The following is a 21583-nucleotide window of genomic DNA, read 5'->3' as shown; positions in this document are numbered from 1 at the left end:
GTTGAGTTAATGTAGTTGCAACAGCTTAAAGGAAGTGCAACTGATGGAAAAGCTGTGCAGAAAGATTTCTCCCCGAAAGGTAGTATAATATTTAAAAATAAAAAGGGTAGCAAAAATAATAATCGATAAATATTCACGACAAAGGACAGTAGGAAAAACATGCAAGTCAGCTTCACTGCAACACTAGTAGAACAGCTATACATATGCTGCCAGAGTGTCATTTTGGTTCAAGATAGTGTTTGGGGAAAATAAAGGATTTTGGAGCCAGGAAAATACTAATTCAGTAAATAATAGCTTGTTAATTTAAAAGGCTTTTAACTGATGCTGTTAAAGAAACACACTATGGCAACATTATTTAAAAGGCCATTTTGGTAGGTTTTATTACCCACAATACAACCATCTTGGACATTTTCTGTTGTTGTTGGCATGCTTAGAAGACATTGCAATGCATGACCAGCCAGGTCAATTCCGATGCTCAGCAACACATTGCGTGATGCTGAAGCAGAGTATTAGGAGAAGCCCTGTCATTTCACTGGTTTTGAAATCTTATGTGTCCCATCACAATTATGATTGTGATTATTTTTTTAAAACAAGTTAAGGGAGCTAAGTACCAAAATCCTGCTGGAGTTCAATAACTTTGAAATCCCAATCTACTTTTTAAAACCTAACATACTGTACAATGCAAATGCAACTATTTCAGAAGCCAAAAGTATATATTCTTATAATTCAGTTCAGGACCTCTTTGTCAGAAAAAGATGTGTTACAAACTTAATCCATTTAGGCTTCCAGGAAGCTAGACACAAAAGTGCTTGGGAACCATATGATCACACGAGTATGTAAGATTACTGAGCTGGAAACTCCTCCCACCTTGTCATGTCGAGATTTGTCTAAGGGACTTACTTAAAGGTTACTATTGGGTATGCCAGAGGAAGCTCTTTAGGATCCTACTTGAATGTCAGATACTTTATAATTGGGGTAATTAAGAATTTAGGGGATTTCTGGTGTTATTCAATACAAACATGTCCTATGAATATAATTTAGGGAACATTCTAGGCTTATGAAATTGAGGTGGTACTGCTGAGAAAACCCAACTTTATTACAACCTCCTTAAACATTTTCTAAAACTTATTTTCAAGAGACAGTCAAGTACAGCAGCTATCCTAATATGCAGCAGTTCAGTTCAACTATTGGTAAACTGTCTTTCTATAGAAAGACTAGAATGTAATATATAGATGGGAGAAGCAATAGTAACTGCACAAACCATAACCACTTCTTTCACTGTTGTACATAACATTGTTGGTCAGTTCACAAAACAACCTACCCTTTCCTGAATCTGACCCTCCACATACTGAATAGAAATGTAATATTTACAGACATTCATGTTTGGAAAGTCTCTTGAAGGGAAAGACATGTTAGCAGTGCAAAGTAACATTCTAATATAAGTACATGTAATGAAAGTAAAAGTAGATCTGCTTTTATTACTGATGAATTATGAGGGGAACATGCAAATGTGTGGCATATATGAATGATGTAATTACTAATGAATTCATTCACTTTGTGATTCCAACGGAATCACAAAACTAGAATAATATACGAGGAGGACTGATTTTGTTGTTCTTTGTGCAGATCCTGTGAAACTAGTTCAATAGTTAGACAAAAAGCTCAGGACAGTATTTTCAGAGCGAGGCTCACAAAATTAGATGCATGTGTTTAATTCCTCCAGACATGACCCATCTAAGCTTTCAAGTAATCTACTTGCCTCTACCAGGAATTAGATATTAATGTGAAAAGTTTCAGTCTGCATTGGGCCAAACACCAAATTTAAACCAACAAAACTACAGGCAATTGGAAACCCCACTTTTCCAATTGATGTTAAATGAGATTTTAAAATACCACGGAGATCAAAGCAGAGTAAAAACAACTTGAAACTGGTTTTGTCATCGAGTCTTACCGTTACAGTTAGCGCTGTAACAGCTGGGGTGCTAAATGTTGGATCGCTGCGTTTTTCTTGATAGACTACTCGATACAGAGATATAACCCCATTGGGAGACACAGGCTGGGTCCAGTTCAACTGCACGGAGTAGGCACTTGTTGCTTGTGCCCAAGGGGCTCCCATGCCCCATGGGGAAGCCTCCAGAGTTTGGGTTGAAGCCCACAGGCTGTCCACTGACCCCACAGCATTTTGAGCTCTGACACGATATTCGTAGAGAGTAAAAGGCTGTAGAGCATCGGACGCATCAATAAATTCCAAAGCTCCTTCAGCCCAGATGAACAAAAGCAGCTCTTCTTGACTGCCCACAGGACGTCTGAAATGAAATCAAAGGCAATGTGTTTAAAATTGAGAATAACTTTAACAGTCCCATGGTAGTAGATCCTGAAGTTCTAAGTTCAACCTGTGCCTCAGAAAAGTGCAGAACTTATTTCTATACATTACACACATACAAGGAACTGCCTATCTATCTGCATCTTAAAAGCATTTCCCTGAACTTGTCTTAGGTGCTGAGTAGTGAAGAAGAGATTTTTGAGGCACTCATTTCATTATTTTCCTTTATCTAGAAGAATACCATAAAACATGTCAAACAAGTGTGCTGTCACAGTCCGTAGTAGCAGAGTAGGAATACAGCATATTGTCCTTTTAGGATAGAACACATCAGATATGAGACTTTCAGAATTTAGAATGTGAAATTTTAAATCCATATGTAGTTGCTAAGTAATGACTTGACTTGCAATATGGGTGCAAGTTTTCAACATTTCTGAAAATCTAGCTATTTATGGAGGTACTCACCTCAGGATCCCTCATTTATGGAAAAATTATGACCAATTTACTTGAGAAAAATGTTACCTAGTGAACCAGGGATAAATATTCTATCATGCCCTCAAAACCAAAGCTGTGCACTTTTAAATTCTGGTTTGCTCACAATAAATCTCCCATTTGTTCTTGCGAATGAAATAAATAATCCCTTGTGCATAAACTTAGCAGAATTTGCAGCTCCACCACAAAAACCCATTAAAATATCAGTAGTGCTTTCTGTAATAAACTACATATTTTTTCCAATGCTGTTTTTGTTTAAAAATACAAACTTAAGATATAGGAAGACTATTCACTGTATAGGCTTTTGGCACAATGGGTTTTTATTTTTGTACATATGTATATATATCTGTATGTACACACACACACATATATATACACACATATACTTATATATAGCATTCCTACTACAGACCTGCTTGTGTTGGACCTGCTGACATTCTGAGTATCAGAGGAGATAACAGATGATCCTCAGCCCCTTTCTAATGTAGTCCCTTCTAGTATATAATTTACAACAGTTGTAATAAGGCAAGCACTCATCTTCAAAACAGAGTTATCAAATCAATTCTTTCACTTGGCATAAAAATGTTTGTGTGAAATTAAGTTGGTTACATTTAAACACTGTGATAAATCTCAATGACGGTTGTGCTGTACTGCACATGAATTTAAGTATTTCCCCTACTCTTCACAGGAACCTTGGCCTTTGCAGAACATAAAAGCACTTTCACCCTCCGTGCCAACAACAAAAAACAAATTACATTATCTGCCACTTTTATTGCAAGTAGGGCAAATTTTCAGAAGTAAAATTGGTTTGTCTGAGTACTGGGTGTCATCATCACTACACACACACAGAAGCTGAAGAACATTTCTTTGGCAAGAGAAAATCTGTATTTCACAGAATTGCGTCGGATTTTATTTTGTTAGATCAACCCCAGGAATTACTTTAAAAATACAAAATGCAACAATTTTTTTAAACTGATAATCTTAGCTGCTTTTAATAGTACATACCCAGGTATTTACATGCAAATATGAAGAACATAATGAATACACGTGTGTACACAGCTGTTTATTAATCCTTTGTGTATGTGCATATATACGGCATGCATGAATACATTATTTTCTTATATGAAACTAAAGAATTTTTGCTAAACTCTGAGATAAGCAGGCTATATGGACACTGTTTAGTTTAAAAGGGTTAAAGCGTGATTTAAAAAAAAAAAGTTTTGAGGTACTCTGGTGTAGCGAAATAGGCAAATTATAAGATGTGTTGATACTGAGAACTGGTGGGCAGAACTGGGTGAAGAATGGTAGGTAGAACAGGCAGGAAAGATTCCCTAGCAATTCTCTCTCTTGCAACAAAATGTCTGGAAGAGTTGGAGTACAAAATTTCCCATTGACACCAAAATTCCATCAGCTATTTTTAATACACTTCCCCATGGTCTATTGTAATGGCAAATTAAGCCTTATGCAGAACTCTCCCTTAGATGATGCTCACTGACTTAATGCAAGTCACACAATTCTGAAAGGTGAATCACTACTATGACTTTCTCCCTGCACCTAAAAATATAGTCTTTTCCCTGTGTACTCAAAAACATGCCTAAAAAAATCTCTGTAGATAAGTGAAAAGAGAGCATATTTTAGTGCAATAAAGTCACATTTAATATGTCTTGTCTGACCAAGCAGTATGGCACTTAAATGAATACACAAATTTATGTTTCATACATTTTTGAAACTCTGTGATAAACAGTTTTTTCACACTGAAAGATCAAATATGCCACCAACTGTAAGCTCATCCACAAGCAAAGCTGTACAATGTAGTCTGGTTAAGTATTTAGATCTTATTACTGCTGAATATTTAATGAATGAAACTTATGGTTAGGTAAATGGTTCCATCTGTAGTGCTAAAAACCAAAATATCTTCATGTATGAATAAACTTTGAACAGAAGTGGTTGAACAGTCTGTAATCATTTCAATCGTCTTAAGATTTAAGATTCAACTGCTCATTTAACTGGAAGTGTTTCTTATGTACAATGAGCTGCAAAGGAGAATAACGTTTCCAAGAGCTGGAAGCTGTCTCTTAATCTGCATAGTCTGATTTGCTGCTTACATTCATTTTAAAGATGCTCAGATACAGTTATTTTTATAAGGGCAAATTCTCCCTGCCCCACTGCCAATCTGAGCCAGATGACATAAAGAGGAGAATATAATCTTCTTTGTGACAGATAACTGTAGAGCTGTATGCAGAGGACTGCAGCAACACTAACTGTAACACTCACTCCTCAGCTTTCTTATGTGGAAGGAGACTCAGTGAATCTCTGAGGTCTTGCAGGCCAGCCCAGAATTATTCTTCTCATGTTTACCTTTCACCATGCAACAAAAGTACACGTTTCAGCAGTGCCTGCTGTTTTCCTTACCAGAGTGGCAGTGAGTTATTTCGAGAAACACTGAGAAGTACTGGGGTAAAATTCAAACGATTGGGGAAGCACACTGTCAAAGGTAGGGGAATAATGCAACATCAACAATGCTCCCCCTTTACAGTTTCACATCCAATTAAACAAAGCAGCCTCACTTACCATTTGGATTCAACAAATCTATACTAATGTACTTTGTGTATTTTTCTTTTCTTTTTTTTTTTTTTTACAAGTTTTGATGTCAAAAAGTGAACAAAAGGAATTTGACATTATTGCATGTAATACGCTAGTTTAGATTAGGTATTGTATCAATTACAGGTAGAAATAAAACCCTTCAGGAGTTCTTATACTCAATGACATATCCATCCATACGGATTCTTATATTAAACCATCTACTAAAATATGTGCCTTGCAAGCTGTCTTTGATGCAGCTCATGGTTAAGCGTAAGCAATGAATTAATCAAAAAGAGTCAGTTTAGAAGCCTCTACACTGCAAGTCACAACAGTCAACAGCCACTGAGACATATCCTCTGTCTTAAATTGCCTGTTGATTTTTCTGCTACATTTTCACCATCAGGACTGCTCAGCTAATGAGTGCTATATTACAATTTTACATGTATATACTAAATAATATAATCTTACTGAACATGACATAGACACTTTGACAGAGATTCAGACACTCCCTTAAGCAAGATACGAACCAAAATACTTATAATTTTACAGGCAATGTTTCTTTAAGAGTCATCTCATGTGCATCCTACACAGTGCATGCTGGTGGTCAACAGAGAGCAGTTCCATTAGCTGATGTGACCTATATCTTATTAAAATACAGCAAGAAATACATCACCTATTTCCATAATATTATTTTTCCAGACTAGCAATTTCTGTGGTTGTCACAGGGATGTTATGTAATGATGAATGGGAAGAGAAGTAGATTGGGTGATTGTCTCATGAACCAGATCTTTTCCAATTCACAATCTCTTCTAAGTTGTGGTCCTTTCTAGAAGAGTTTAAAAGCCTCAGATCTGTGTTTAAAACTGCTATAATGAATCAAAAATAAAATGTCACCATCTCTTTTATCATAAACTAACATTTTAATTTTTTTGTTTCTAACAAAATGGCTGCGAACTTGCAAGTGCGTTTATGATTCTAGAGGAAAGCACAAGCCCTGCCATTTTAATGCAAAGATCTGGACACGCACTAGCTCCCCAAGCATTCCAGGTTTTGAGTTAAATGAATTTATTTTGGTGGTGATGCAGTACGGAAGAGGCACATGATGAAGAAGAAATTACATGCCATAACCTCCCATAGAAATACTGCAGTCTTGCTGCTATAACAATGTAAGGCTATGTGTGGCTACAAAATGAAAAAGAACTATGTGCTTACATCCCATTTCTGATTTTTTTGCAGCTATCTGAGAAAGATTTGATATTGTTGTTGTCTAAGCACATTTAAACTTCAGCTGAAATAACTGCCAAGTGATTCATGCCTATGTAGGTGAATATAACGATTGTATCTGGAGCCCCAGTGCGCCATTTTCATTTCACTTTAAATAAAAAACAAAATGTATCTATGTCAGTCAGTGCCCTTCTGCTGTACTCAGAGGTATCAAACAGGCTACAATTATGATTGTGAAGTGATTGTGTCACATTGGAGGAAGGTTTATTGCTTTTGAGTCTGCTAGGCAGTAACACATTCTGTTTCATATTACTCTTTATATCATTGTTTGGCTGTGACTAGAATAATCAAATGCCATCAAATGCTGTCAAATTCAATTTACAGTATTTTTCACTGAAGCAGGCTTTCTGCATTATATTTCCTGTTTTCCCTTTCCATGGCTGCCACGGAATAGCAGCAGTAATCATCAGCTTTATTTACAAAACCAACAGAGTGAAGACATGTCTTGGGCTATAACATACACTTTATTCCTCTTTATACAGGGGAGGGACTTGGTTGTTTTGATCAGACACTTAAAAAAAAGCAAACAAAAGGATATTTCAAGAGAGAGGGAATTTTTAGAGACTACTAATGTGTTTAAGGCAAAAGTGAATTTATATTAATTATCACTGCTGATTCCAAAAGGTAATTCGATTCCCTGTCTTCTCAGTCACAGCTCTAATATAATAAAATGTCCCAAACTCTTTGTGGGAGGCTAGGTTCAGCCCAGCATGTGTTTGCCACACATATTTAGAGTTGGGAAAACCAGGAACTTCAGAGTTTAAATTCCTCTCCAATACATGGCTTGAGTTTTATATTCTCCGACTTTCTTAAGCTATTCAAGAAGATCCCTTCAGTGAGCTTTTAAAAAAGGGTCAATGAGCACAGCAGACGACAGTGCTCTGCTACTTTGATACTTCCTTAAACACAGCTATCTATATAGAAAAATCCTCACGCAGAGCTTACAAAGGTCCTCATAGGGAGTGAGGATGTGTCAGTCAACCACCCAGACAGGGCAGCTGAATACAAACACCAAGGAACATAAATAGATGTACTGTAATCACACTCCAGATTACTTACTTACAAACAGGAACATAATTTATCTTGGAAAACTGATCTCTGTTAGGAACCTAGATACCTTTTTTTGGTTTTTAAAGATCTCAGAAATGGGGAATTATTCCTATTCCCATTCCAAAATTCTCAATTGTCTATCAGAGAGGATTGAAGAATGTACCTAGTGGTCTGGGTAAACAGTGAGAGTATCTATCTTACAATTTTTGTCTGTCCCTTTGAAGTTTTTTAAAATATATTTTCACCTGCTTTTTGTCATTTGTAGATCAGGAAGATGATTCTTGCCTCAGCTCTTATTCTGTATTTGTCCATCCATAGATCAGCAATCTTACCCTATCATTTGAAAGGTAATGTATATTTTACCATATACTTCACTTTTTTCAACCTCCTAGTATATCAAGGAATAAAGAAATGAACAGTTCAATAAGACTAAGAATCTGAGGTGATAAAAGCATTTACCTGTGAATAAAGTAGTTAGTAATGATGCCATTTGGTTTCTTAGGTGGTGCCCACTTCACTTGTACAAGTGCAGATCCCATTGCTTTAATGATAGGTGGGCTCAGTTCTCTAGGAGGTGCTTCAGCAGTTCTTGAATATATTTGACCACTCACTCCACACCCACCTACAAAACCAGAAGTTTGGTCAGTGATAAGAGCTTCTTCCTCAACAAAAAATACAGTAAAAGCAAATGAATGTCAAGTAAAGAAGCTCCCGATGAAATGGCGCCTCATTTCACCTCATTTCATTATTAAATACTCATTCAAATTATCAGAACTCCACTGATGAATTACTCCCGATTTTCACCAGTGCAGGTGAGGAGAGAATTGTTTCCAAAGTACCATTTTAGAAAGACTTATTTCAATAGGATTTTGAAAATTTCCATTAAAGTCAAGGAATTTTGTAATATTTGGGCTCTTCTCTTCTCTCTTCATGACTACCACTTCTTGTTGGTGAACAGTTACAGAACTGACTTTGTTCTGTGTGCACATTTTAAAAAATTGTTAAGCTATTTGTGAAGAGCTTTTAATCAAATGGCACATATTACCTAAAATACATTTTTTAAATCTCTATTTAAAATATTCATGATATAACATGGAGAAATATTTAATGCCTCATTCAGTGCTAGGCTTTCTTTTTACTAGGTAAACATTTGACTCCAATGTAGGAATAAGATGTTATCTGTTTTGCTGAGTTGAATCTATCAGGAAAAATCTCCATTCCCTTCCAGTCACAGAGGTCTTTTAAAATCATTTTACCATTCTGGCATGCTTGTATTCTTATCTCATACAGGGTGTAGGGATCTAGGCCATCGACAAAAGCAAAATGTGCCCGTCCTACTGGCTTCACCAGTAGAGCAGGACTGCTCGCATTCAGTAAGATGTTGTATTCCAAAGGCACATTGACAATGAATACCCCTGTTGAGGAAGAGAGAAGAACCAGTGATTATCTGAAATACTAACAACAGTGCAGGGCAACTTCAAAGAGGCATTCATCATATGCAATTTTAAATGTAAGCCCCCTCTGGAGGTTTTACCTACTGCCTCTTTTGGAAACTAATACCATTTAAATATGAACTGAAACAGATCCATCTGCAGATCACAACTGGAAGACAGACATTACAATTCTTAGTTAAAAATCAAAATTCAATTCAGTCAATGCCTGTGTTGCAATTGCTATGTCTGCGAAGAGTGACCTTATGACTGGGAACCAGGCAGCTTTTATTTCTTTATTTTGGAGGGGTAACAGCTACTAAGCGCTGCTGTTTGAATATAGAGTCATATGATCAAAAAAGTGAATTGCCACCATTCAGCAAATTATCCCTTTTTAGCCCAGCAGCAGCAGCTGAGTGTATGTTCTTAGCCTGCTTTACCAGTAAAGTACCAATACACTAGCTTGAACAAAGAAACATATCATTTCAACTGATATAAAAACAGTTTAATTTTTGTTGGGAAAAAACCCTCAATTTTTTACTATTTTTTTTTAGTTCAAACATTTTCCCCATCTATTCTTCTCCCCATGCTGTCAATTCTTACTTTTCCTGTTCTGCTGAGAAACTGAAAAAAACAGTTTCTCCACAAGAACAAGCTAAGCCATATGCCATCCCCTCAGAATGATCGTCAGAGGTTCCTGGATATTCTCTTGTTTCCTCCCACATGACTTCTCAAGGTTTTTTTTTTTTTTTTTGGGGGGGTGTGTGGGGGGTGTGTTACTGTTTGGTTTGGTTTTGTAATTAGGAAATGGGCTGTAGGCTTTTTATTTTTTGCCCGCTATAGACTGTTCTATGTAGACAGCAGCAATTTCATAAAACCAAGAGAATAACCAGAGAAGAGTGCCTGTTAAGTGTGTTTCCTTCGTTCTGCAGTCACGTAAGGCAGTTTTAAGAAAGAACAAAGTACAAAGCAGGAAAGATATCTTTCTGAAAATGAGTCAAGATGTATCTGGTTAGTAAGAGCGCATTTCTCTTTCAACACAACACGGACTTTGGCTGTCACAAGAGTTGTCTTCGTGATTGCACCAAGAACCAGATGCCTATGAGCAGTTCTGAGGTTTGTCCAGATCTTGAGAATCTTTCCACTTGTAACTTTGGAAAACAACTCCATTCTTTCTCCTAATTGTGGTTTTGGTCCTTTTCTGATAAAGTATCTACATTGATACTATTACCCTGAAGCTACAAAGAGCATTTTTTTCCACTTGTGCATCTTTTAGATGGATTTTTTTTTTTAGCTAAGTATGTATGTGAGTATGCACATTAACTAAAAAAAAAAAATAAATTACAAGATATTCAGAGAGATTTCAAGTTTCTTTGTGGTACTATAAACAACTGATGCACTTTGGAAGATCAGAAAAATCTTTGAAATACCAAGTTTTTACAATTCTCAGAAGAAAAAGAGGACATAAAAATCTCAAAGAAATAAGATGCTGCTGCCTCACTAGATGCTAGACAAAGGAAACGCCATTACATTAAAAAGCTGAAAAAATAGCCCTGAAGTGGAGGCATGACTTCAATCTTATTCAGCTTACAGGAAGAAAAAAGATGCTGGTATTTATTAGTTGTTGGAAGAGGTGAAGGGAGAAGGAGACAGAAAGTGCAAAAATCCCACTGTAAAATTTTCCTTTTTGAGTGTAAAAGTTTCAAGGAAAACACCAAGATCTAATCATTAAGAATGGAATAATAGAAATACAACTTTTAAAGTTGTGCAGGGTGTTACAGAGTAAACCACTGAGAGGTGATCTTTAAGTAGATGGCTTCTGCAACAAAGAAAATAATTTTTTGTCTGTGATATATGGAAGATGAAATGCTCCAGAAGAGTGCACTTGACTGTGCATTGTATAATTATACCAGTAATTAAAGATATATTATTACAGCTAAACTACTTTTTTTTTTTTTTTCTTTCTACAATTGGAGTGCCTGTAAAGGTCACAACAGAAGATCTGAAAGTGAGAGTTTGAAATGGTAGACAGCACATCAAATAGAAACCTTTTTTTAATCTCACAGTTAAGGTCCCCTTCTTCTTCAGTCCTGACAACAGACCAGATACTTCCGCCAGAAAAACCCACTGTCTTATGAAAGTGACACATAATTCACTTTTGTGCATCTGATCAGTACATTTATTGTAGACAAAATTCACCAGAAACCTTTGAAATTGGAACTATTCAGAATGCTTGATTTCCCAAGGAAGATTAAATACAAACAATGACAGCTGAATCCAGCCATCAATATGCAGCAAAGGACACTTATTTCAAAATAATTGACCTATCCATGTCCAACATTCAGTCCATATCTCAGCAGAAATCCTAAAAAAACCCCAAACAAATAAAACCCAAAATCTCAAAATTCTGCTAACTCTTGCAATATGTTAGGAATGATACCAATAATAAACATACTCAGAAGGAAAAACATTCTCAAGAAGTGAACATGAAATTGTAAATAAAACAAAGTAAACATCCTGAAAAACTCCAATATCAAATGGAAATCCTTCTACAATTTGATGAAATTCATCAAATGCTAAGATCAAAGATCACTTTATAATCCGAAAACTAAAAAATATATACTCATACAACACACAAACTTGTAAAAAAACCCCTTTCTTCCAGAACAGCCTTCAGCATCTGCAGGCAGTCTGAAACTACTACCTTGTGTGCTCTCATGACTGAAGGAAACGAAATGGGCATATTTGTTAAAGTCAGCTGGGAAACCACACGACTTGGTTAGTTCCAGAGTTCATAAATTTATGTCAGAATAAAAGGAACCGTAAAAGCACAAGTGAACCAATTTACCCTAAGTGCAAATGGCAGTTTTGTTATTTGGTGTCAAAGTTACCATGAGCACAATGACAACCTGCCATAACACATTTTCATGTTCACTAAAGAACAAGGATTTAGTTGGTTAATATTCCCAGCAATACTCTTTTTCATAATTTACAACAACTAGATGCTGATAGGTTATTTAACATTTATGAAGTTAAGATGTAATCAGAAAAACCCTGATTATCTTTACAAATAAAAAAGTTAAATTATTCCACTTTTTTTCTCTGCGACTTCATTTCACAGCAGGTGCACATTTTCCAATGGGACAAGTCAATCAAACTAAACCTTGGTTTTTTGTGGGCATATTTGGATAACATTTAATGGACAATTCTGTGCAAAACTCTGCAAATTAGGTTTGACGGCTCTGTGTACTTCAAAACTAGGGTAGTTCAAAAATAGAATTTGCAGCACAAGATGCTTAGAATTGGGGGAGAAAAGCCACAGTCTGTTTTACAGACTAGTCACCAAAAATCTGTTTGAAGTCAATTGCTGAAAAATTGTTTAATATGATATGAAACCCAATCACAATTAAAGAAAAATAGTTGCACTGTTTCACTTATAGTAAACAAATACTAAAATAATCTTTTATTTAAAAACAATTAAGAGTAAAGTTATATTTTAATATTTAACGTCACAAAATAATACAATCTATTTGGCTTCCTGAGATTAAGTATTTACATTAAGCTTCAAATATCCAGATATCTCATTCTCGTTGTATCAAGTATTCCCAACAAGATTCTGAAGAGACTAACAGCTGGAGATGCTGACTGCTTTCAAGATGCAGAACTTTGGACATTAAGCTTGAAAAGCTTGTCCTACAGTGATGTGGGGCAAACAATAATTTACATGAGAAAAGAAAAATGAGGAAATGTAACATTGGCTTAGCAAAAGTAAGAACAATTTGTTAGGCCACCAATAAAGGAGAAACCAGGTTAGCTGGGGAAGCTAAGAGACAAAGCTAAGAGACAAATAAATGTCATTCGAATACCAAAGTTGATCCCAAGAAGAATAAAGTAGGAATCCAGACATGTTACACAACTTTCATTCTAATTGATAAGCAAACCCAGAGGTGGATGAAGTAGAGTGTTACAACGTGATGAAAGAAGACATTTTTATCCAGACAGTCATTAACACATGAAGCAAGTAACCTAGGAGCAGAGGACAGGATCCTCTTTTGAGCATGTTCAGCTTTCATGGTATCACCAGCAGCTACTGAAGATATCTAGAAGAATCAGGCCCCCAGTGAGGACCAGTGGGGTTGTCAATGAGTTGAAATGCAGGATGGCTGCCTGCCTACCTATCAATAACATTTATGGATATGCCTTGGGAGAATTATGTGTTGGGTTTTTTTTTTCCATTCAGCTTTTCTGCGTCTATCCATGGCACTAATAGTTGTTCCATAATAATTGTAACATATCCTTCTGTAGCATATCAGTGAAATGTACCGTACCTTTGAGGTCTGTGCACTGAGGCAATGCAACACAAGATAATGGGATACCTATTTCAGAAAATAAAGTCCTATTTTCCATAGTGAGTGAGGTGTGTCAAATATTTTTTCTGAATTCATCACTTTAACCACTACTCGGCCACCTTGCTATTTAGCTAAGTCAGGAGTTTTGAAATGCTACATATCTATAGAGTCATAAGATTTAGATACATTACGGATGTTGAAACATTATAATTAAAGCCATCCCAAAGGAAGGTCTGTGTAATGTGATGCCCATAATTAATCCTGAGGGTGATTATTTGATCCAAATTTATTACAGCAGATAAAAAGATAGAATGCCAAAGCATCCCTGATATCCACAGACAGGAAGACACTATGACCAACTACCCTTTCATCAAAACTTGGTTAATAAAAAGCACTTTTTTCATGGAGACTATACCAATTACAAACAACTGTCTCGTCCAAGAGTGACTGCCAAGCCTGACAATCCGTATAACGAACTCTGCATTCTGGGTTTATAAAGGAAACCTGTATTATCTCAGTATAGCCTATCGTGAAACAAGGACTCATACACAGAAAAAAATAGATCAGGAAAAAAAAAGTTACTCCACGCACAATGGCATAAATAAGAATAAAAAGTTGTAGACCCTTTAGGCTAATCCCACCAAGCTGGGGATGTATGTGGCCCTAGACGTCTGCATGCATAGGACCTGTTAATGGGATGTATGCCATTCCAGAAGATCAGAACCTCCAAAATAAACCTCCACCTGCATCCCCCACAGTCTTCCTCTTGGCAAAAAAACACTAGGAGCACAAAGGTCTCAGAATGAGCATGAAGCAGGATTATGAAGGCTCAAGAATTAATTTCCTAGCTTCTGCATATACCTATGCTTCTTCACATAGGGTTTCTTGTAGTAACATTAGTAGCATTTCTCTGCTGTTAGTACTCCCCATTCCTGTACGATCAGCTGGTAGCCCTGAGGCACTATAATAAAAGGAACAGCAAGTTTTGCTTTCCTGTCTACCCAACAGGGGCACTGTATGAAAAACAATCCCTTATTCATACTTAAAAATGTAAATAATTGGCCCCGCAACGAGAAGGCAAAGAGGAAGGGACTGAGTCACCAAATATCTATGAAAGTGAGATAAGCATTCAAGGTATGTCCCAGTACCTGGGAAGAAGGACATGTGCCTTCCCCTGACTGAGGAGAACGATTCCTACAGCCGTACAACCCTGTATCCTCCACAGAAACATAATGTCCAGCCTCCTCCTCACCCCTCTTATTATGTTGTTTCAGGAATACATAAACCTTTGTATGCACAATCTTAATTGCAACATAACCAAATGTACTACCCACAGCCTGATTCTCCTTGCAGGCTTGTAACCTACTGAGAGTAACAGGAATTTGGGCAGCTGGGAAAAAAAAAGGTCTAGAACAACAAGGACAAGCTTTTCTGGGAAACACCCCACTCTTCACAAGCCTATGCTATTCCAGTATATTCTTATGTTTTACATCTATTTATAATGTTGCTGAATATTTTGTACCTTAAATTATATTTATTATCAAAACTATAATACAGCATGAGTCACTTTCCAATAAAACCAACTGTAGATTATATGCCATTCGAATTCACCTGCCTTCTGCTGGGTTCTAAATCCTTTCAGGCAGTAGGGGGAAAAGTTTAATTTAAGATTTTAATCTTTTTCATATATTATAGCGTTTCTATAATGGATTTTGTGCTTCTGAAAACTAAAAGATTGACAGCTCAGGGTATTATAGATTTATTAATCATTGCTTAAATGGGTAGGGTGAACGCTGCTAAGCACTGCCACTATACTTGCAATCCCAGCCTTGAAGGCAAAATAATTTTTCTAGGTGACTTTATTTTTACAGCCAATTGACTCTACTGTGACTGCTATGCAAGGAAAGAATATCTTAAATAATTAGGAAGAGGAGACATCAAAAAATTCCCTGAGTTCATTGATAAAACACATAGTGTTGTTATTGCAATATGCAAACATCTGAAGTTTCTAAAAAAATCAACCTCATTTTAACTGAAAAAAACAGTATCTAGAAACTGCAAAACACCTCACTGGAGATGAACTAGACTAGACAGAAAACTGTTCATTTACAGTGCTCTCATTGTCCCACAATAACTACAGCACATCATTTTTATAACATCAGTAAAGTACACCAATCACTTAAGCTATGATCTATATTAATGAAACAGAGCACAGTCTCATATAAAAAGATGCTATTATTCAATTATTCCCTCTTCGCCTACCTCTATAGCAGGCCAAGACAACCTGGTGATGTTCAGGAGAAGAGCAACAAGAGTAAAAATATTTCTGGGCCTTTGCTGACCCACCCTCCTGCAAGGTAACATGTCCATATAACACTACAGTGCTCTGGCGAATGAAATTTACTCAATCAGGTCAAAGCTAGCACAGGATCTCTTACACCTTTTGTTGAAGGAGCTCAACATTGCATACCTGCAGGATAACGGGACATTTTAGTTGCCAGGATAGCTATCAAGACATCACCAACCCAAGAGCTTGGCAGGTTTCCCTGTCAATAACTCAGGTTAGTCTGAACAGAAGGGAAAACTTATTTTCAGTGTAATTGGTTTTTTTTTCCTTAATACTTGCACTCAATAATAGTTTACAAGATCAAATTAACATAAGGATTTTTGATCAGCTAATCCTCACAATACCCATGTCAAGTGTATAGGTCAATATTATTAAAATAATATGTCTCTAGGAAACAGCAGCTTTAGAAACTGGTTATTTAAATCACACAAACACTAAAACAAAATATGAAGAATAAAAATATCCGAATGATTCAGCTGCCTGCCTGAATATACTAATTTTTCCATCCTTTCATTTTGCTACAAAGTACTACATAGAAATACGTTTTTACCTGGCATGTCCCAAGCTAGAAATATAGAATATGCATCAATTACTGTGACATTATATGGGACATGAATTTTCTCTGGTGTTCCTACTGGTGTTTGTATAACATATTTATCACTCGTGTTGCTGCCGCCCCAAGTGCTGGCTTCCAGCTGGTAAACATATCTGTGCAAACACAAAAAGATCAGTAGACACTATGGTTAGAAGCTTTAGGCATATCAGTATAGAACATTTCCATTTTCACTAATTTAAAGTGAACAGACTATACAAAGATTATTACAAATACTGCATTAGTGAAGATTTTCACCTTTAAGTTTTCTTAATGTGAGAAAAGTAACTCTCTACTTATCATAATAATATTTTTAATACTAAAATTCACATTAGCTTACATAAGTGAGAGAAGTATTGACTCAAAAAGCATCAAAACCAATTTCAGAATGGCCTCTATAAAAATATCAGCAGCTGCTACTTTTGAGCCAGTATGTTCAATATGCACAGAAACATTACAAACCATGTGCAGTGCTGTCTGCCTTAGAAAGACTTTAATTTTTTTAAAGTATATTCCATGAGGGAAAAAAAGCAACCAATGAGCCACCAACAACCACCCAAGGGAAAAAAAAAAAAAGCCCCTCCCTCTTTGAGTCAGAATGACCTATTCTCAGAAAAGGAAAAAAAGAGAAGTCCTTTGATTAAGGCTTTCCAACATTTGGAAGCCCCCTAAAAGTGCTCTACCAATTTTTCAGTAATTAAGTAATAGTATAAGATATTTCTCTTTTGTTAAAAGAGTAACTTATATTTTGTACATTTCACAAACTCACGTACATATATTTTGAACACCTTTCAGATAGTACCAGAGCTCTTTAACATGGCTTACCTACTGTTAGGCTGCAGGTTAACATCTGTGAAATTCAGGTCTGGACTGCCACCCAAGAAAATCTGTTCTCCATCACGAAATAATCGATACTGAGTAATGAGTCCATTGGATTTCTTTGGTTCACTCCAGTAGATTTCCACTTCTGTTGAGCTGACTATGATATGATGAGGTTTTGGCCATACCCCTATTAACATCACAATGACACCGTTTTAATTTTATGACAGAAACATAAAGGGTTGTTTTTCCTTTCCCACAGTTTGTGCTGTTGCTTTCAGCAACATAATGAAAGCATAAAACATTGCCAGAGAGAATGACAGAATTTAACACACTTTCTGTATTTATCCTATATCAAGTGCAACCAACTAGACAAGGTACAGATTAATGGGGAAAAAGGGCAAAGGCTGCAGCCTTTATATGCCCAGTTGTCTCTGAATATTTATTTCTGCTTTAAAAAATACGCATCTGCTAATTCTAACTTCGCTAACTTAAAGATGAACTTGGGTAAACTGTCACAAAAAGAAGGCAGAAATGCAGTGCCAGGCAGTCAGTATAAAGAGTGTGTTAAGATACAAATATTCTGAGAGAGATGGATTCTCTTGTGTAAATTTATACATGATGCCTTGATGGATGATAGTGGAGTTTTGTACCTTGTTAAACCATCAGAAAATAAAAGCCCATATGACCATCTCTTTGCAGTTCTATAAGAATGTCTTCTTCCCTTACCATGAGGAGCAGCTTGTAAAGTTTGACCTGAAAGTGGTTGGCTAGAGGCACACCCAGCAGATGTGCATGCAGTAAGCATGAAACTGTAATTAGTGTATGGCTGCAGACCTAGAAAGAGCAAACAGAGGTTAGACTGCGATGTTGACATCAAGCATCCCAAGAATTGTATCACCACATAGAAAGTTGCTGGACTTAAAAGTTAACTTTTCATATTTTTGGCAAACATAAAATCTGAACCATTCTAATTTTACATCTGAATAATATTGAAATGGTGAGTTCTTGCTAATTTAGATATGTATCCTGTACTAGTTTAAAAGACCTGACAAAACAATTCAGACTGAATGTGTATCTATGCTGCAATGGATCTATGGATGTCCCTCATATAGACATATCTGAATTAGCTTCAAATCAATTAACTTAGATGGCACTTACAGCGTAGTAACAACAGTCCAGATCTCAGCCCAGATTACCATCTGAAAATTTACCCAGTCTCTAAGGTGTGTTTCCCTGGCTTTTTTAACCTGTACAAAATGGTTAAAAATTAACTGGAAGGAACCTAAACATTCTTGGCACAGACATAATCTCCATCACTGGTAATGGCCATAGAAATTCAAAGGTTTCCAACAGATAAGCACCTGAAAGTGTAATTGCTTAGAGTTTTGGACTTGAAAAACTGAAGAGCCTGCAATGTTTTGAAAATTCATTACAAATGTATTTGCAACAATAAGACAATAAAATACTCTCTTACTTGAACATGAAATCTTCTACTATATTGCAAACAAGTCCAAAGGTACTCTGTTCTTGCCCCCTTCCCAACTTCTGTTTTTTCAATTTTTTCCCTATTTTTTCCTATTTGTTACAAGATTTTACTATAAATGCTGTAAAGCAGTTAAGAAGCAGGATTGACAACCAAGCCCTCCCCATTACAAGATATTAATTTTAGTTATCTGTAATTTTTTAAAAACTATTTTTTCAGCTCCCACCTTCTATGCAGGACATCCTTGAATGAGACTAAAAGAGAATATATTGCTTTGACCTTTCCTTGGAAATTTTCAAACATCCTTGTGCTGTGTGTCAATGACTTCAGATTTGATATCAAGTTGCCTGCAGCTTAAGAATTTGATTTTAGGACGCCTCATAAAATTGTACCCAAAATTTGGCTAAGATACGAAGCTTTTAAAATAGCCATTTCTGTACACCCATTAAAAGCTTCCTACAGTTAAATCATTAAAGATGCAGACCTCTGTGAGCCTGTCTTGAATACCTCAGAGCTCAGCTTTAACTGCTGATCAGACTGCCTCACAGAGCATGCTCCAGCCCAGGTTACAGGGCCTTTGCTAAACCGCTCTTTTGGGTATTTCTCAAAGTTTATCTTAAAAACGATATGACCAGGCACAAACACTGAAAACCTCTCTCTCGCGTGTTTTGAAGGACCCTCTTGTTAACACCTCATAATACATTAAAAAAAAGTTCCTGTTCCTGAGTGCAAAGGGGACAAACAGTACAACAACAGGAAGCAAATTATACACAAAAACTCTGTGAAAATATTAAGATTGCAAAACTCAACACTCATAAACTAGGAAATCCCAGCATTAGGACATTGTACAATACAAATTGACCCCCTTTGTATACAGGCTCTGTGGCACAGTTCTATCTAAAATTCCCTCCAGCATGCGGTCTCTGCCCTGCCTAATTATGTGCAATTCGAGACTTCTTTTGTAGCGTCCACCCCTAGAGCGTGCAGTTGCTTTACTAACACCAACCAGCTGAGCATTGCAAATGGCTTAATGCAGTCCCAGAAGAATTTGGGAAAAAAAAAAAAAAGGAAAACAAAAAAAAACCCACAACATTTCTCTGGCTCAGAAACAGGATGCAGACACAAAGAGACTGAGAAACGAAACCCCCCCCCCGGACGTGCCAGGAGGCCATTTGGGATGCCTGGGACCCGGCTGTCAGCGTACCTGGTGTTACGTGAAACTTTATATATCTGAGCACAACCCCTGGTGCCTTCAGCTGCAGCTCTGAGAGCTCAGGAATTAGCAATTCAGGCCCTAGGTCTCAGGCAGGGTGTCCGGAAAATAAAGAAGACATAGTTGTGGCAAGCTGTGAAAGCTTAAGGTGTGTTTTCCTCAGTACCACAGCCTGAGCAGAAATGAATGCCCTGCAGAGCCAGGACAGAAGCCAACTGCCTCGATCCAGAGACCACCTCTCCTTTGGGCTGTCCCACACTCCATTCGCTGTAGCTTTCTAATCTGGCATCCCACAGGATTTATGAGACCTGCCAGGGCCTGTCCCATTGCCCAAGCTGGGGAGCAGGGCAGGCTGGGGGCAGCCCCAGCCCAGGCACTTCCCTGGGGATGGGGCTGGGCTGGGACACAGGCCCGCGGGTGGCTCCAGCTTGGCAGGGCCCGTGGCTGGGCAGGGCAGGGCTGGAGGCCGGCACAGCTGCGAGCAGGGTTCGAGGGCAGCAGGCTGGGCTGAAATGGGGTCCTGGGCCCATGGGCAGGGCTGGGGGAAGGCCCCAGGGGAGGCTGGCCACTTGGCCATCCTCCCAGGACGCTGCCCCTTCTCCTTTCTTCCTTTTGGCAGCCAATGCCGCCAGCCCCTCAGCAATCCACATTTTATCCCTCTGGGTTGGCACCATCCCTGTTGCCTCCCTCACTGTGCTCCACACGCACATGAACTTCAGGCTTGTCCCTCCCTGACTTCTGCTGAGCAGAAAGGAAATTTAGCTCTGGGCATAGGCAGAATTAGGCCCACCTACACCGAGATTCCCAGAAGGAGTAAACCTACCAAACATAGCAAAAGCTGAGGCAGCAGTCCTACATGCAGGAGTCTTTTTTTATTTATTTTTATTCCTCCCTGGAAGAGACACAGCTTGTGGACTGAATGAGGCAGTGACCCTACGTACAAATGACTCTGCTGCTGTGTAATGCAGACTGCTTGTGTGGAAGAGGCTGAATTAGGATTATACAGGTCAATTCATAAGTATTATATAGGTCAATTTTTAAGTGCTTGGCTTTGTGACCTTAATAACGTACTTTTGATGTAGCTCATGTGCCTAATTGTAATTACTTCAAGAACAATGCAATTCTGCGACAAGAAAAAAAGTCTGGGCAAGATCTTTGTTTATAAACAAATCCTTGTTTATAGCCATTATGGAGATACTTTAATTAAAATATATTAGAAAAAAATAGAGAGAAAGAATAAGCAACAATTATGTAGAAAGGTAAAATACTGAATGGAAGACATGCAGGCTGCTTACAAATTGAACAAGACGTGAAGGAGAGAAAATAAAGAGATGACTCAGAGGGACAGCCCTGGCTGTAACCTAATCATGAACTGGAGGAGAAGAAAAATCATCTGAACGCTGCGTATAAAAGTAAGAAGGGAGAAAATGACAGTTGCAGACTAGAGAGAGGCAAAGGCATGGAGGAAAGCCAAGTATTTAACATTTCAGGATAGAAAAGATTACTGTGGCAACAAATTACTTGAATTCCCCTAAAGGGAGTCATGTTCACTTTTAAAGGAAACATGCATAATAAAGCAATACTCATTTACAACTACACTTTAAAGAGAAAAATGGGC

General features: G+C 37.4%; 1 protein-coding gene across 1 annotated transcript in view; it reads right to left on the bottom strand.

Moving 5' to 3' along the window:
* Window positions 1-21583, bottom strand: part of USH2A (usherin) — a gene marked incomplete at its 3' end in the record, with an annotated part of 389347 nt that overhangs the window by 52081 nt on the left and 315683 nt on the right. The window contains exons 55-60 of the mRNA XM_082305924.1: window positions 17996-18103; window positions 17273-17456; window positions 16406-16563; window positions 8986-9144; window positions 8189-8351; window positions 1952-2306 (exon numbers count right to left, since the gene is read on the bottom strand). Of these exons, the coding sequence (XP_082162050.1) occupies window positions 1952-2306; window positions 8189-8351; window positions 8986-9144; window positions 16406-16563; window positions 17273-17456; window positions 17996-18103 (1127 nt within the window). The remainder of the gene's footprint in view (window positions 1-1951; window positions 2307-8188; window positions 8352-8985; window positions 9145-16405; window positions 16564-17272; window positions 17457-17995; window positions 18104-21583) is intronic.

The sequence above is a fragment of the Platalea leucorodia genome (genome assembly GCF_965183815.1).
Source record: "Platalea leucorodia genome assembly, chromosome: 3".
Classification (NCBI taxonomy): Eukaryota; Metazoa; Chordata; class Aves; order Pelecaniformes; family Threskiornithidae; genus Platalea; species Platalea leucorodia.
The sequence above is the reverse complement of the archived record's forward strand: the minus strand, read 5'-3'. Positions and strand labels throughout refer to the sequence as shown.